This window comes from Gadus morhua, chromosome 1 (assembly GCF_902167405.1).
Source record: "Gadus morhua chromosome 1, gadMor3.0, whole genome shotgun sequence".
Classification (NCBI taxonomy): domain Eukaryota; kingdom Metazoa; phylum Chordata; class Actinopteri; order Gadiformes; family Gadidae; genus Gadus; species Gadus morhua.
Genome location: NC_044048.1, coordinates 24,024,679 through 24,041,601, shown reverse-complemented (window position 1 = coordinate 24,041,601; position 16,923 = coordinate 24,024,679). Strand labels below are relative to the sequence as shown.

General features: G+C 46.5%; 1 protein-coding gene across 2 annotated transcripts in view; it reads right to left on the bottom strand.

Annotated features, from left to right (window-relative positions):
- Window positions 1–223: 223 nt before the first annotated feature.
- The window catches only part of ajap1 (adherens junctions associated protein 1), a 48,890-nt gene continuing 32,190 nt past the window's right edge, over window positions 224–16,923 (bottom strand). The window contains exons 3-7 of one of the 2 annotated variants that reach the window (XM_030363800.1): window positions 5,786–5,873; window positions 4,615–4,857; window positions 4,100–4,171; window positions 2,130–2,267; window positions 224–302 (exon numbers count right to left, since the gene is read on the bottom strand). In XM_030363800.1, coding sequence (XP_030219660.1) covers window positions 2,195–2,267; window positions 4,100–4,171; window positions 4,615–4,857; window positions 5,786–5,873 — 476 coding nt within the window. In that variant the 3' untranslated portion in view covers window positions 224–302; window positions 2,130–2,194. The remainder of the gene's footprint in view (window positions 303–2,129; window positions 2,268–4,099; window positions 4,172–4,614; window positions 4,858–5,785; window positions 5,874–16,923) is intronic. The other variant, XM_030363809.1, reaches the window with a different exon arrangement.

Below are 16,923 nucleotides of genomic sequence, written 5' to 3'. Positions count from 1 at the left end.
CTATATATATATGTAGATATATATATACATATGACTGTATGTCCCTGGAAATAGCTAGTTGGCAGCATTGTGGCTGCTCTGCTTTGTTAATCTCTTCTCTAGAAAAATAAATTTCTTCACCAGTGTCCAAAGAGTGATCACACTATTTTACAAAATAACGCTGTTTCGTGTGTGTGTGTGTGTGTGTGTGTGTGTGTGTGTGTGTGTGTGTGTGTGTGTGTGCGTGTGCGTGTGCATGTGAGTGTGAGTGTGAGTGTGTGTGTGTGCGTGTGTGTGTTTGTAGCTCCTTTAACGTTGACGTTCTGTGGAAGAAAGAAATAGGCGGTTTAGCATCCATGCTCTCGAACAAAACAAAGCACTTTGGCACTTATTTTTGTAGTTTAGCCTCAATCAATCTAAAAAGTTTGCTAGTCGAAAGACTAGAGGTCAAATATCAATTTAAAACATAGAAGAATTATGAAAATATTTCATAGTCCAAAATACATTCAAATCATTTCGAGGGAGAGATGAACACTATCAGGCAATACAGCACATTGAACTTTCATTTAAAACAGCAATGACGTGACCGCTTACACTTTCCTTTTTTTTAAGTGTTCTCTTCTTTTCATTTATTAATGTTGGCACAGTATCTATCCATATCGCTCAGCGCTGAGCTGGGCCACCACAGGGCTCCCAGACAGCACTCAGTTCTGGGCTGATCCCGGCTCACGTCCGCCAAGAGGCGTGTGGCTGGATTCGGCTGTGCCTTGAACTTTTCCATTGGCTAAGAGTCAATATAAGGGGAATCTAAACTGTACCGCAGACGAGGGGAATGATAGGCAGTGAAATAATATCCAGACATCGGCATTGGCGCTTGTTCTTCACTCTCTCTCTCTCTCTCTCTCTCTCTCTCTCTCTCTCTCTCTCTCTCTCTCTCTCTCTCTCTCTCCCTCTCCCTCTCTTGCTCTGTCTCTTGCTCTCTCTTGCTCTCTCTCGCTCTCTCTCGCTCTCTCTCTCTCGCTCTCTCCCTCTCTTGCTCTGTCTCTTGCTCTCTCTTGCTCTCTCTTGCTCTCTCTCTCGCTCTCTCTCTCTCTCTCTCTCTCTCGCTCTACAGTCCCTCCGGTCATTTTGGTTTCTTTTTGGAATCTGGGTCAGCAGCCCACTCGGAGTACCCTCCGGGCGACCAGCCACTCCGGGAGGCCAGAGCATGTGTTTAACTTTCACACTGTCGACTCCAAATGGAGGCCGCCCTGACATTCAACAAAGCATGACGCCAAAACTGGGGGCGGGGGTGGGGGGTGAGGGGAGAAGGGTCCCTTGACTAATGCTAATGGTCGAAAGTAAAAATATACAGAAGGAAAGGAGGTTGAGTGTCCTTGGGAGTAATGGTGGGTTACCGTCATGATTCCTTTCTATAGCTTTTACAGACAGGGGACGCCACACCTCTCTGCCCAGAGCGTCTTGCTCAGGGACACCACCTCACACAGCTAGGAGCCGGGGTTCGAACCAGCAACCTTCCAGTTACCAGTTAACCAACTCTACCTCAAGAGCTTCTGCCGACCCCTCAAAACATGCAGCCGAGTCTCAAAAGTGAGGCGAGGCTGAAAGAGGTTGGTGAAAATGACAACGTTTGATTGACGTTGTTTAGAAGGGAATGCCTGGATAATAGATGGTTATCTCCATCCAGGCATTCAATCATCAGTTGAGGTTGGATCATACTTCTGCGGTCACTAGCTGCTGTGAGAACGCTGTGGGTAAACGCTGTGAGTCCACGTGGTTCCGCGCCCACACTTGGTAGTTAAACGTTTTGGAGAGACATACGCAGGAATTAAGCATTAGGAGATGTCTTACCATCTCCGTCTAATTAATTATGTATCCATCCGTGCCATAACGAGACACAACTGCTGCTGGGGACACGGTCAGGGTAATGGCCTAGATCACACCCGCCTAAATCAGACTTTAATCTCCACTCAAACTGAAGAGGCAGATGTTTGCCATCATTCCAAGTCGTCTCTCTCTTCTACCTCCAGCCTCTAAAACGGGTCCCTGGCCTCTCACATCCTTCCATGCCTGGCAGTACAACAAGGTGTGGGGGGGCTGGCAAGGGGTAGAGACCCTGGGGGTTGGGGGAGGGAGGACAGGGTACCCACCAGAGCCTGGGTCCGGTACGTCTGTGGCGAGCACGGTGAAGTGGTGAACCGGGCCGCGCAGCCGGTCAGCAGGAGATCTCAAACCACTTCTCCGAAACAAAGGCCACGGGAATCAGCTGCCTTTCGCTCGGAGAGGGTCTGATGGAGGGGGGGGGGGGGGGGGGGGGGGGGGGGAGAGAGAGGGGGAGAGAGGGGGAGATAGAGGGAGGGTGAGAGATGTAGAATTGGGAGGAAACAAGTTCCTGATTGGTTGTTTGATAACATGTTCATTATGTGTTGATTAAGTGATTTTCTTTTCCGTAAAGTGTCAGTTAGAGCCATGGTTGGTTTATACTATCTGCGAGATAAATCGCACAGAAAGACGGCTGGAGAGACCGATCGATAGATAAAGACATACACAGCTAGGTAGATGGAGATGTGAGTAGAGAGAGAGACAGATAGAGAGACAGATCTATAGACGGATACAGATAAATAGATAGATACATAGATGCATAGATATTCAAGCATGCTTGAATGTTAACACAGCATACATTAATAATAAATGAATAAAAAGTTCTTATGCTTCCTTCATAACAACAACTTCTCGAGATTCATTTATCACAGCCATGCCATTGGTGAAACAAAGAACCATGAAGATATTTTAATTTAATTTCTCTGGCATTGTCGCCCTTCTGTGCCTTTCATTCTTTTTTTATATATATATTCAAATTAAAAGACACCCTGACATAAAAAAATCCTTTATCATCTTGCTAGTGAATTTCCAAGTATTATCTGTCATATTATTCACGTATTCAACAAAGCATGCCAAACATTAGAAAACAAAATCAATTCTATTCGTTTTAGCACGTGTACGTCTAGTGAAGATAACTTTCCCCGCAGCTGAATGTTCGCTTGAATGACGCAGCAAACATCAACACAAATTGAACACAAAGTAACATTTCAAAAGGTTAGATCTGGCTTATTTCCACGTTTCCTCATTTAAATACCTAACTTATAGTTTTTTGTCATTTTGGCAGGATCCACTCAAATGTAAAGGATCACATTAAAGCTACGTTGTGTCAGGAGGTAATTGCCACTTTAACGTAGAATGTCTAGAGATAAGTAAGTTCTCTAGATAGAGAAGTACTACGGCTTTTCTTGTTTGGCTACTACGGGGTAGCCAAACAAGAAAACCTAACTACCGGGGCCAAGACACAACCCAGTTCATTGATGGCCTCCGATTGGCTCAAATTACTGTCAGCTGATGATGACACTTGTCAAGAGACATCACCTGACCTCATTTATCCAATCACAGAAGGCCCCTGTAATAATTTCCCAAGACGCAGAGCTACCCCCAGGGAGACGTTTATTTGTACGTGTACAGTTGCTCTTTACAAATAAAAGCACTAAGTCTAGGTTGTCGGGATCTGTTTATTTTTTCAAACAAAGTACTCTAATTAGTGGTGGACAGCTCAAGTCGACCACGCTGCTGGTACAATTCCTCCCCCTGCCCCTCGTTCACACTCTGGATAAAACCATCCGCTTAATGAAGACAACGATAATAGTCCCATATGTATCAGGATGAAGTCTGACTACTTTACTTTCTGGTGATTCATGAAGTTAGCCAACAAGGGCTTTTTGCTGTGGATTTAAGAACCCTCTATGAGTCCCTTAAGTCCTCAAAATGATTGATTTTTTGATTTATTCAGTCAGTAATTCAGTAAAGTGTCCTTTTGCAGCACATTTCACAGACGAATCACAGGGTGCTTCACAACAATAGAATCAACTACAATGGAGCACAGACGCACATAAACATGGGAAAACAGCACAACCCAGCCGCCTAGTCTGAAAGGATGAGTCTTTTACTGCTATCTATTCATTTATTCACTCACATCTCATAAAGCGACTTGTGCACTCTGTTGTTTTTTAGCTCTTAGTGTTGAATTGAGAATGCACTTTGTTGAGATCTCTTCGTCTTGAAATCTACTAACCTCTTCCTTCTGCTTCCTGTGGCTTTTCTGCCCTCAGTCCACTTGTTCTCAACTTGGTCGTGCAGCACTTTTCTGTAGTTATAGTTGGAGTTAGACCAATTTTTTTTCGACGGTGTGCAAACAGCGTCACATGTAAGTCGTATTGGCAACACGTTACAGTACAGTGTCCTTGTTACAGTGTCATTAAACATGCGATACGCACTGTAACAACCTTTTTTCCATCAACAGCGTGTGCTCCCGAAACCGCCAAACACTAAGCATGACCCTACGCTCGTGTGAAACTCAAACTCAATTTTGCCTATTCCGAACCACAACCCGTAACCCTGAGCAACAGTGTGTTGTGCGGTTCCATAATATTTATTCCTACATATCAAAGACACGCTGTTCGTCGTTGTTACATTGCCTATCGCACAGCCTTTACTCGTGTAATTACGCCGTAACCACACACTGCAACGTAGAGTGGCACCATGACTCCGGGTCACCCCGGGGGGGCACCCACCTGTGGGGGCACCCACCTGTTTCCGTTGTAGGAGCTCTTGTAGACAGGGGTCTGCTGGATCATCTCGTCGGTGTAGATGGGCACGGCGGTCCGCATGCACTCGTGCGAGCACTGCATGCTTTCGTTGTAGGCTGTGAAGATGTCCACCTTGCTGGGCACGCGCGCAGGCGTGAAGTCGGTCAGGTTCTGGCAGCTCTCCTCCTGCTGGTGGATCTTGCGCTGATGGCTATTGTGGCGGCCGGTCCCCGACTGCGCACAGCTACAGAAACACGCACCAAAGACAGGAAAACAAACAGAAAAATCATACCTGGTACCTGGTACCTGGTACCTGGCACCTGGCACCTGGCACCTGGTACCTGGTACCTAGTAGCCGGGAAGGCTGCTTTGTTAAGGCTGAGTTTTTGTTTTTGTGTCGGTCAAAGTGAGTTCTTGGACTCTGAAGCCGTCAGCACACGTTGAGTGTCTGTTTGGAATGTACCCAGAGAGTGAGTGAAGCACATGAAAAAGCTCATAAAAAATGTATTTCAGTTTAGAGATGGAGAAAGCGGTTTGGATACAGTTTATTTTTGGAACGTCAAAGCTGTAATCTGATCGGATGTGCTTCGGGAGATGTCGATCAACAAGGTCAGAGACGAAATGTTTGGAAATTGGAGTGCATCTGCAAGGCCGAGAATTTCCTAACGTCCGCTAGGCTAAGGGTAGCATGAACGCTCGGTCGGGTGGCAATGTTGAACACTGATGTAAGCTAATCACAGGCCCCTCTCCTTTCGCGGATGGGAGACTGTCAAAAACAGGTTTCTGTCCACTCTAACTGGCTTTGCAACTGTGTGATGCTTATTAGCGTATCTCGTCTGGCTGGGTGGCGTGAGTTGGAAATGTTTATGGAGTGTCCATGGTAAGATTCTTATCAGCAAACGAGAGAGGTACATGTATTTGTGGAATAATTTCAGTTATAAGTTGTGATTTTATTGATAACATTATTAAAATCCATCGATCAGCATTGACTACAGATAAGTCAGGGCTACAAGCTAGTGAACACTTTTACACATTGAAACTAATACACACTAATATTGGTTTCTCTGTTGGGTTAGTTTCAGGGCTGGGGTTGGGTTGGGGTTGAGGTTAGTACGGCAGGTGTATAGAATGCAAACGGGAAGATGCAGGCAAACTATTAAGATGGTTCCTACCAGTTCTTCAGGACGAGGGTTGTGATCAGGGCCGCGATCACCATGATGAGAGACACAGTGATTGTGATGATCTGGTGCACTGCCAACCCTGGGAGGAGTGGAGAGGGGAAACAAACATAAGCCTTCTTCTAGCCTCATATTACACACATTTGAAACACGCAAGAACGCACGCACGCACGCACGCACGCACGCACGCACAGGCCAGTTATATTACACACACAAACCTACAGAGAAATAAATGCTCGAAAAATGTACAATTAATTTCAAACTCAAAAAGAAAGTACCTATATCAACATAAGGAAAAGTAAACTGCTAATATCTGATCTGGGAGGTGGAAAAACATAATCCAGCAATACATCGACCAGTTCATCTTCCGAAATCTAAGACGCGTATAGCACAACGTTCCTAGGTTCTCTACATTCCCGTAGAGAAATATGTACTGGCTCTTCAAAACCTTTTTGTGATGTTTAGTAGGCAAGGCAAGTGTATTTATAAAGCACCCCCTGAACACAAAAGCCATTAGAATTGTTTAACATAGTCAGACAATACATGATCACATTTTCAGCCATCTAAAGAACAATCCATCAAAGGCAATGAATAAAAGACGAAAAGCAATTTCAAAATATACGATATATATATACAGTACTGGGAGGAGTTTAGTACTCCTAAACAAAAGGTTAGCCCGGCTCCTCTATTAGACAAGCCCTCAGAGGGAAACACAAACGCTATTCAACGTCTCTGAATACCTTCCCCCTGGGCTAGTACCAGCAACCACCACCGCCACAACAACAACAAACATGAGGATGATACGGCTAGTCATCTCCCGAGAGGTGACGTCATACATGATACATACACTGAGTGTGTCCCTGAAGAGAGGCTGGGGCCACAGGAGCCCTGCCGTGAGGGTGACTCACGCACACGCACAGAGGTCCTTGCAGCAGGGGGCCCGCAATGAGCATGCTATGAGATGGAGCATGACACGAGTTACATTATGATACGAGTGACATCATGATGCGAGAGACTTTGGGGGAAAAAAAGGCATCGTGATGCAAGTGAGATTGTGATACGTGTCACATCATGATATGAGTGGCTTCATAATAAGAGCGACATGATATGCATGACATCGTGATACGATTGACATCTTGATATGAGTTGCATTGTGATATGAGTCACATCGTGATATGAGAGACATCATCATTTGAGGGAGATTACGATGATATGAGGCACTGGTAATGTAAGAGAAAACTAGAAGGAAAGAGAAGGAGCATTGAATTTAAGGGAGAGGAATAAGAGATAACAGAGAGAGCGACAGAGACAGAGACCTCCCCCGTATCCAAATGCATATAGACAACAGGCGGTCCTGTGCCACCTCAACCATCTCCCCTCTCCATCAGCCGGCCTGTCTGCCTGCTGATCGGAGGCCATCTGTCTCACTAGGTGCGTTTCCATCCCCCTGATGTTATGCAAACTTTGAAGTATCGAATCAGTAAACGGTGATGGAAACACCAAAACTCGCATAAAAATCCTCTAATTCGCAAAATGGTTTATCCGCTCGCTTGAGGTGGTTTTTGAGAAATGTGAAAGAGAGTAAATTCGCAAAATGGGAGATGGAAACAGCTTTTCGAAACAGCTGTGACGTAGCGAACTTTGAACACACAGGACTGACAGTCTTTCCGATTTCCGCATAACGACCGGCCATAGCAACCCTGCCGACATCAACGTGTAACGTCATCACCCTATTCCGCTCCAACCACCTGATGGAAACGCACGTAATTCAAATTACTTTTTTGCGAACTTTCTAAAGATTCGCATTCGCACCTTTTAGATGGAAACGCAGCTACTGAAGTCACCCAAAACGAACCTCCAACCATGGGGGAAGAGTGGTGATCGGGAGCATGCCTGTTGGAGGTCCAGTGACGAGGAGTGGATCTCCATAGGTGGACCTCCATCCCGCCGGTGGGTATATATACTGTACATGCATAATATGTACCCAGGTAGCAAGCATCTGTCGGGGATGGAGGGCTGGGTCAAAGCTGGATTAATGATATCTCTGGCTGGCACCTATATGTGGGTGGCGGGGCGGGTGGGAGAGAGGTAATGGATGGGTGGGGGTGGGATGTTTCAACCTTCTCCTTTTGCAATCAAGAGTGCCCAGCGCTGCAGACGCACGCGTTTGACTTATCTCGGGCAAGGCATTTGCATTTGCAGCACGGAAGCGCTTCGCCTCGCTCTCCCTCACTCTCTCCCTTTCTCTCTCCCTCTCTCGCTCTCTCTCTCTCGCTCTCTCTCTCTCTCTCTCGCTCTCTCGCTCTCCCTCTCTCGCTCTCTCTCGCTCTCTCTCTCTCGCTCTCTCTCTCTCGTTCTAAATCTCTCTTGATGTGACTTATTAACTCTCTATCACTTTCTCTAATCACTTCTTGAGCCCTGATCTCCCCTCGCTCTCTCACTTTGACTCCATCTCTCTCTCTGTGTCTCCTCCGCTCCCTCTCCCTCTCGCTCTTTGACTAACTATCGCCCTCGCTCTCTGGTCACCTCCTGAACCCTCACTCGCTCTTACTCTCCTCCATCTCTCTATCCCTCTCTCGTTCTCTAACTATCTCTCTCTCTCTACCTCTGCCTTATTCTCTCTGTTCACATTGAATCCCTCGTCCTTCCAGTCTCCCTCTCTCTCTCTCTCTCTCTCTCTGTCCCTCTCTCTCTCTGTCTCTCTCTCTCTCTCTCTCTCTCTCTGTGTCTCTCTCCCTATTAAACTAATTATCTCTCATTCCTTCTTTGTGCTCACCTCTTGATCCTGTTCTTCTCTCCCTCTCTCTATCACTCTGTCCTTCTCTCTCCCCCACCCTGCTGTCCCCCGCTCGCGATGTGACATCAAGGCGGTGTGGTTGAAAGCGTTGAGTTATAAATTAACATCTGTCTGAGTCGGGGGGGGGGGGAATAATGGCGGGCGCCCTTGACCTTGATCAATAGTTGAAGGCTCAAATGAGGACCAAAGGGGGAGCAGGCGGTTCCATGTGCGCCGTTCCGCTGACTTAATGTTCTTAAGAGGATCTCACACGCGTCATACTGATACTCATTGTCTTCTCTGTACCTCCGACGTCATGAACACGCCTACATATCTGAATAATATTTACTGCTATCAGGTGACATACTGCCATGTCGCATTTACATGTATTAGTTAATGTATCCGTTTTTTGAATGTGTTTATTGTCATTTAGATGTTTTATGTTTTAAAGCCAAAACAAATTAAAGTGACTTCTTCCATCATTATGATTTCACCAAGCACTGTTTGGTGACATCCATGCCTAAAATGACCTGCCTAAGTTTCTGGTCGTTTACAGGTTAATTGGCAGGTTAGTGAATTTTGCTGAAGGATGCCTATAAGGTAGACTGCAGATATCAGGGTTTGAACCAAGAACGTCTGGGAGACAGCTAACTGCAACTTTTTCCTGACCCCTGCCGATATGATATATAGACGGAAAAAATGTGTCCCTTACTGAGCAGCATACAGTGCAACTGACACTGAAAATGTAAAAATAAGCCACTCAGAAATGATGCTGTCTTTGAAAGACACTGTGTGTAAAAAAAAATATATAAAGGACCTCTGTGTGTTGGATGCGTGTTATTGGTCAGCACATCTCCACGTTGGCTTTCATTAGCTCCTCTCTTCTGGGTCCTTTCATTAATCTCTTAAGGGAGGGGGAGTCAAAGGCCAGAGCTATTTCCATCCTCAGAGATCAGTCGGATATGACTACTAGAAACTATTTGTGCTGACGGATGATCTGCGTTATATGTAATATGTGCCGGCTGTCACTTTGACGGCTTTAAAAAGACACTGTTTTATTTCTCTTGAATTTCTGCCAGAAAGACAAGTGGCTCGTGAGGGAAAAGGAGATAAAGAGGGAGAGAGAGGGGGGGGGGGGGAGGAGGAGAGAGAGAGAGCAGAAGGGATGGGTGAGAGAAACATGAGATGTGTGTGATGAGAGAGTCTATAGGGAGCATAGAGGGAGCAAGGAGGGAAGGACAGAGAGCATCTCAGCTCGATGCCGTTAAAGTGTACTGGGAGAAATAAATGAGGTCCTGGCATATACACTCACACACACATACTGCCACATACATAGAGCCTCATACTCACACATATACGCACGCACATATGCACAGGCGCACAAATACACACAGACAAACCCATAGGTAGTCACACACTCACACACACCAACAAACACACACTTACCCACGTGAACAGTACGGCACAAAGCAGTTTAATGAAATCTCACTGTGCATTTGCCTTTTTTTTTCTTTTGTCTCGTATTCAAGTCCCTTTCAAGTAAAACAAATGTACTCTGCATTTACACCTCCGTACATAGATCATGCACCCCATTCATAATACATCGATCCCTTTCTCTATTGGGAGGTCCACTCAGGGTGACGTCCAGGAGAGGTTCTTACTGGGGCAACTCCTGCTGCTTAGTGCTGCAAGGAAAGGGGCAGAAAGGCTGGCTCACTGGGGGACCAGAGTACCAATCTGATCCTTATTTTACTCTCGTCTGGCTCCATGGTTGCACCCCCTCCGACGGAGAATATGCCTGGAAATGGGGGTTGTTTGGTGGGCGCTGTCCTTGGTGCTGAAGCTTAGGATCACATGGGTCTATGGTCCTGTCTCCATGGTCTTCACAATCTCTTTATCTCTGTCGCTCTCTCTCCTTCTCTCTCTCTCTCTCTCTCTCCTTCTCTCTCCTTCTCTCTCTCTCTCTCTCTCTCTCTCTCTCTCTCTCTCTCTCTCTCTCTCTCTCTCTCTCTCTCTCTCTCTCTCTCTCTCTCTCTCTCTCTCAGTCTCTCTCTCTCTCTCCCCCTCTTCCTCTCTCTATCTCGCCCTTTCTATCTCCCCCTCTTTCTCTCTCTCTCTCTCTCTCCCGCTATCTCTCTCCCCCTCTCGCTCTCTCTCTCTCTATCTCCCCCTCTCTCTCTCTCTCTCTCTCTCTCTCTCTCTCTCTCTCTCTCGCTCTCTCTCTCTCTCTCTCTCTCTCTCTCTCTCTCTCTCTCTCTCTCTCTCTCTCTCTCTCTCTCTCTCTCTCTCTCTCCCTCTTTCAGCCTCGTTCTCCTGCTCTGGTTTCATGCCTCTCGTCGGTTCTCTGCCCAAGGCTGCCCCAAGACCTCAAAACATATTGTGAATTAAATAATTTTAATAACCCATTCCCAACATATTTTAAATGTTCTCTGCATGCCACTTGAAACGCCGGAGGCTGCAATTAGGTCGTTTGTTCTCCAACTTCTCAGTAACAAATGGGGCAACTCCAAAGCATTGCTATTTTAGGTGTGTGTTTGTGTGTGTGTTTGCATTTGTTTGCATGTGTGTGTGCCTGTGTATGTGTGAGAAGGCACAACTTATAAAGGTGGTGAAGAAAGTATTTATCTCCAAATCCTTCCACCCATCCTTCCGTTTGTCCGTCTGTCCGTTCGTCGTCTGTCCGTCCATCAGACTGTCTGTCGGCCATTGTATTAATCACACCATGGGGAATGTACAAGTAACAGTTAACTACCCAGCTGGGCCAGTATGGTGGCGTCCCATAGACCAGTGGCTCTCAATCTACTACTTACTAACCAACCCCTCTGAGTACCCCTTTCACCAGCACAAATCACTTTGGGGAGGGAAAACATTTCTATGTTATGTATTTTTTACTGTATGTGCATGACATTTTGGCCTACAATTTAACATTAAATCGACGGTGCAGGCACATTGATTTTCTTTTGGGTAATTGTTCACAACCAATCATGAGAACAACCAACACGTATTTTTTAAATCGTTCAATTACCCCCTGCAATCCTTCAGCTTGAACCCGTGTCCCATTTTAGAAGCCCTGCCCTTAACTCCCCCCTCATCTCCCAACCCCCTTCATCTCCTAACCCCCCATCCGGTTAAACCGGGGATCTTGACCTCTTCTCCCCAGCCTCCCCCCCCCCCCCCCCACACTGAGATCCCTACGCCGAGTAGGGGTACTGGGCGTTGCAGTGCGTGTGTGTATGTGTGTGTGGAGGTGTGCGAGGTTTGGCGGTGTGTGTGTGGCTGTGTGTGTGTGTGCGGAAGTGTGTGTATATGGAGGTGTGTGTGGAGGTGTGTCTCATGTCTGTGTGTGTGTATGGCTGTGTGTGTGTGGAGATGTGTGTGTATTGAGGTGTGTGTGTGTGTGTGTGTGTGTGTGTGTGTGTGTGTGTGTGTGTGTGTGTGTGTATGGCGGTGTGTGTGTGGTGATGTATGTGTATGGAGGCGTGTGCGTGTGTGTGTGTGTTTCTGGAGGCGTGTTGAGGTGTGTGTGGAGGTGTGTTAAGGTGTGGAGGTGTGTGGAGGTCTGTGGAGCAGTGTTGAGGTGTGTTTGTGTGTGTGTGAAGGGTAGCGGGGATTCTGTAGAAGGCAGCCCGCTGATGGCAGAGCAATTGGCAATTAAGGGGCGGTGTCAAAGTGTCAATCCTGGCCTGATTTCCACTGAGTCACTCAGCAAGCTAAAACACTTACTGGGGTGGGAGGGAGGGAGAGGGGGAGAGAGGGAGAGAGAGAGGGAGAGAGAGAGGGAGAGAGAGGGAGGGAGGGAGAGAGAGAGGTGGAAGGTAGGGAAGTTGAGGGAGAGAGAGAGATCACAACCAATTATTCGTACATTGCCTCTTTTTCCCCAGTTGATATATTAGTTTTTTTTCCCAATGTCAAAGGCGCTGCTGCATAATTCAACCAATCAAAAGGCAGTCTCCAACGTTGGAGGTTTGACCGCCTCACCTCCATGATACCATCACCTGTGTGTGCGTGTCTGTCTTAGTAAAAAAGTGTGTCATTTCCGTGATTGATGGCTCATCTTGTTAGCCACGGACAAAGCCAAAGATTGGCATTAGCATTGTTGGTGAAGTTGCTGAACGATATGGTTATCGGGCTAATGCTACCATCACTTTGTCGCCTTTGATAGGCATTGTAAGGCATGCTGGTTCTGGTGGTGACAAATCACTCAGCAGCCAGATCCATCTCGACGTGTCTTGGAGTAGGAGTGTGAAAACCTGGTAAATTGTGTTTAGTCATAGCAGCGTATTTACAAATAGCACCAGTGGTATGAAAAATGATAATGTTCTCCCAATTTGGTGCCAAAAAAAACCACCAACAACAAAGAACTCATTGTTTTTGTTGTTGCTGTCTCATCGAAAATAATATGACAGAGCTAATAAGGAGAGCTCACTTATAATGAGATGTACGAGAGGAAGAGAGGGGGGGGGGGGGTGGAAGGAAACTGCTGCTCCAGCATTGACTGCTCCACTGAATGTGAAAAAAGAATGTGGAAGCCATGTTTGGACACATGAAGCTCTGAAAAGATTCAAGGCTGTCCAAATTGACGTTTGTGTTTTTTAGCCGTTGAGACGTGACAAAGGGTTTTGACGAACGCAATGTTAACCGTAAAAATAAATTGGAGATTGTCTTCTAGAAGAAGGTGCGTAGTTAGACCTCAACGATTTGTACTAGTTACAACTAATGTTCGGCAGCTATTAAAGTGTGTGTGTGTGTGTGTGTGTGTGTGTGTGTGTGTGTGTGTGTGTGTGTGTGTGTGTGTGTGTGTGTGTGTGTGTGTGTGTGTGTGTGTGTGTGTGTGTGTGTGTGTGTGGCAACCTTAACACACAGACACAATCTATCCATAGTCACTCGCTTCCACACACACATGCATACAGGCATACACACACCTTGATGATAATCATGATGTAAGGTTTAATAGCTGCCAGCTGCTTATGTATTGGGGGGGGGGGAGGGGTCATGCTGCTTGGCCTCAGCCATCAGCATGGAAGCCCAGACTTCAAACAGTAAAAAAAGGGGGTTCATTTTTGTATTCAGCCCCCCCATGACTTATTGAGAGTCCATATAAGAAAGGATATGAGAGAGAAGAGCCGAGAGCTAATACGATTGTCATGGTAACTGTCGGGGGGTGATGGGGGGTGGTCAGTCTCTCTCTCTCTCTCTCTCTCTCTGTCTCTCTCTGTCTGTCTCTCTCTCTCTCTGTCTCTCTCTGTCTGTCTCTCTCTCTGTCTCTGTCTCTGTCTCTGTCTCTCTCTCTCTCTCTCTCTCTCTCTCTCTCTCTCTCTCTCTCTCTCTCTCTCTCTCTCTCTCTCTCTCTCTGCTTCATCATTATTCTCCTCACGGCTCCCTACGTCCGTTTAACAGCCACCTGACCTGTGACCCCTCAGCCCACCCGGGTGACCTGGGAGTGAAGGGGTAACCACCAATTAAGTCCGACTGGATTTATTTACATTTCAAATCTAAATCTTATCGCCGCTAAACAACCGTTGAACCCCTCTGTGTTTTCCTCAGTCCTCTCAAACGGCCCTTCAGTTCAATTAGAGATGGGGGTGCAGGGGGGTTAAGAGGGTGGGGCACCCCCTGCTGTTTATGTCGGGGGAGGGGGTTTAACCTCGGGACCCCCCTCGTCTCCGCCGCTTAACAATATGGCCGCCGGCAGGCAGGTTGTGTGTCTTTAAGGAGAATTAAACGCTGGTGGTTAATCACTGTGTATCCATAATGGATCTGACGACTCCATCTGCAGTGTGTAGGGGGAGGGGGGGGAGGCAAGGGGGGAGGGGGGGTATAATCACTAGGAACAATCTGCGTCTTTTAAACGAACGCGCTCTGGAAGAAGAATGAGAGAGAGAGAGAGAGAGAGAGAGAGAGAGAGAGAGAGAGAGAGAGAGAGAGAGAGAGAGAGAGAGAGAGAGAGAGAGAGAGAGAGAGAGAGAGAGAGAGAGAGAGAGAGAGAGAGAGAGAGAGAGAGAGAGAGAGAGAGAGAGAGCGCAACTGCAAAATCAACTCCCAGACACACACACCAGCCCAGACCCACATCCCCACAAACATTCACACATATACACACACACAAACACACACAAACATTGGTTTTCGGCACTTTGATGTGCTGTGCTCCTGAAGGCTGAACAACAATGTACATCCATGTATTACACAAATGAGCGCAGTATTACCACCACCGCATGCATGTATGCATCCCGCTGCACACACCAAACACAAGCAAACACACACATACACACCAGTACACATAAATACAGACAATCATGCACACACAGATGTACGCCGGAAAACACACACACACACACACACACACACACACACACACACACACACACACACACAGAAACACACACAAATGCACACACACTTTGATGATAATCATGATGTATGCTTTAATAGCTGCCAGTTGCTCAAGCATCTCAGTGTATTTGTGAGTCAGTAATTCACGGCCATTAAGCCCTGTTTGTAGGGGTGAATGCACTCTGTTTCGTGTTTACGCCAGGGCCGCGGTCATAGCCATGGTGAATTACACCATAAGACCAATTACAGAGGGCCAGTAGAAGAGTCATTATGGCGTTTTTCTTCGCTCCATTAATTGTTCATCACTCATAGTTCAGATGTTATTATCAAATATAGATAAATCTCACATCAGCATTTCAGGCTCTGTGTATTTCTGTATTAGTTTAAAAATATGAACGCGTACGAGAACACGAAAGCAATATGGAAACCACTTCTGAGCACATCAATCAGAGCGCATGAAACGTGAAGCTACAGGTTGTGCTTTAGAATTACATGTTTGAACACATTTTGATAAGAATGTCAATATCAAAACATCCAATCAACTTAACAACGAAAAAATAAAATATGAGCAATCTAGTCAGTGACAACAGCATAGATTGGTCTATTTTTTTTAGCACCAACATTATTTACTCTGTCATCCACCCCTCTTCCGTTTGAAGTCTTTAAATGCTGATTGGCTGATGCCCGCATCTGGGCTCGTCAGGGACGGCTGGTTTCATGCAGTCCCAGCGGAGAGCACAGCCATCCCATCTACCTCCACGGTACAGGGAGGCCGAGAGACATCAGCAGAGAGATAGGAGAGAGAGATAGAGTCAAAGGACGAGAGAGATAGACAGAAAGATAAGAGAGAGAAACGTAAAGGATGAGAGAGATAGCAAGAGAGATAGGAGAGAGAGAGAGAGATAAAGTCAAAGAATGAGAGAGAAAGGCGGAAGAATTGGAGAGAGAGTGAGAGAGAGAAAGTGAAAGTAAAATAGAGAAAGAAAATTCAAGGAAGAGAGATAGGCAGAGAGAGAGAGAAGGTCAAAGTGAATGGAGAGAGGGGAAATGAAAGGATGTGAGATAGTCAGAGAGATATGATAGAGAGAGACAGGGAAAGTCAAAGTGAGGTAAAGGGAGAGAGAGAGAGAGAGAGAGAGAGAGAGAGAGAGAGAGAGAGAGAGAGAGAGAGAGAGAAAGAGAGAGACAGAGAGAGAGGCAGACCTCCCCTTGAGCACCAGGTTTTTATTTCCCTAACAATAAAGCGCACTGCTGACTGCGTAGTAATTATATCCTGGCTAGGGGCCCTTTGTGGGAGTCAGGGTGGGAGAGAGACACAGGTTAATGTGTTGTGAAGGCAGAGGGGAACTTTTCTACAAAAGCTAACCAGAAGGGCCCTGCTCCCCCCCCCCCCCCCCCCCCCCCCCCCCCCCCTTCTGATGTGGAGGGCCCGGCTCCCCTGATTAACTTATGCCCACCTCACGGTCGTAAAGACCCCCGTCATCGGACCACCCTTGTCAGACCCTGAATTAGCCATCACCTGAATAGCCAGGATTTATCACTGGTGATTAATCCACTCATTTTTTTTATCTCCCCTGGAGGACTGCGGTGAAGAAAACAAGCACATCAAAACCATTGAATCGAATACGAACGACTGCAGCCGAATCACACGTCCGTGTTGCTGGAAAGATGTTTCAGAATTTTAAAACGGCGTCCGAGATAGACTGCAGTCCTAAATAACTTTTAATAATAACAATAACAGCCAAGCTACGTTCACGCTCCGCGTGCTTTGGGTCCGTTCAAGCAATATGATTCAGTTAGTTTTATTGGTCGGGCTACAAATATCAACAGAAATCTATGAGCCGTGTGCTCTGGGCTTTAGAAGAAAATCGTTTTCAACAGAAGGACGCCAGCCTCTCACTGAATCCATACCGTGAAGACTACAGGCTGTTATGGGTGGAACGTCTTGGAAAGTTTTACTCAATAAAAAGGCCACTGAGTTTATATTATATTTATATATTAAGCGACCTTGGGTACCTTGAAAGGC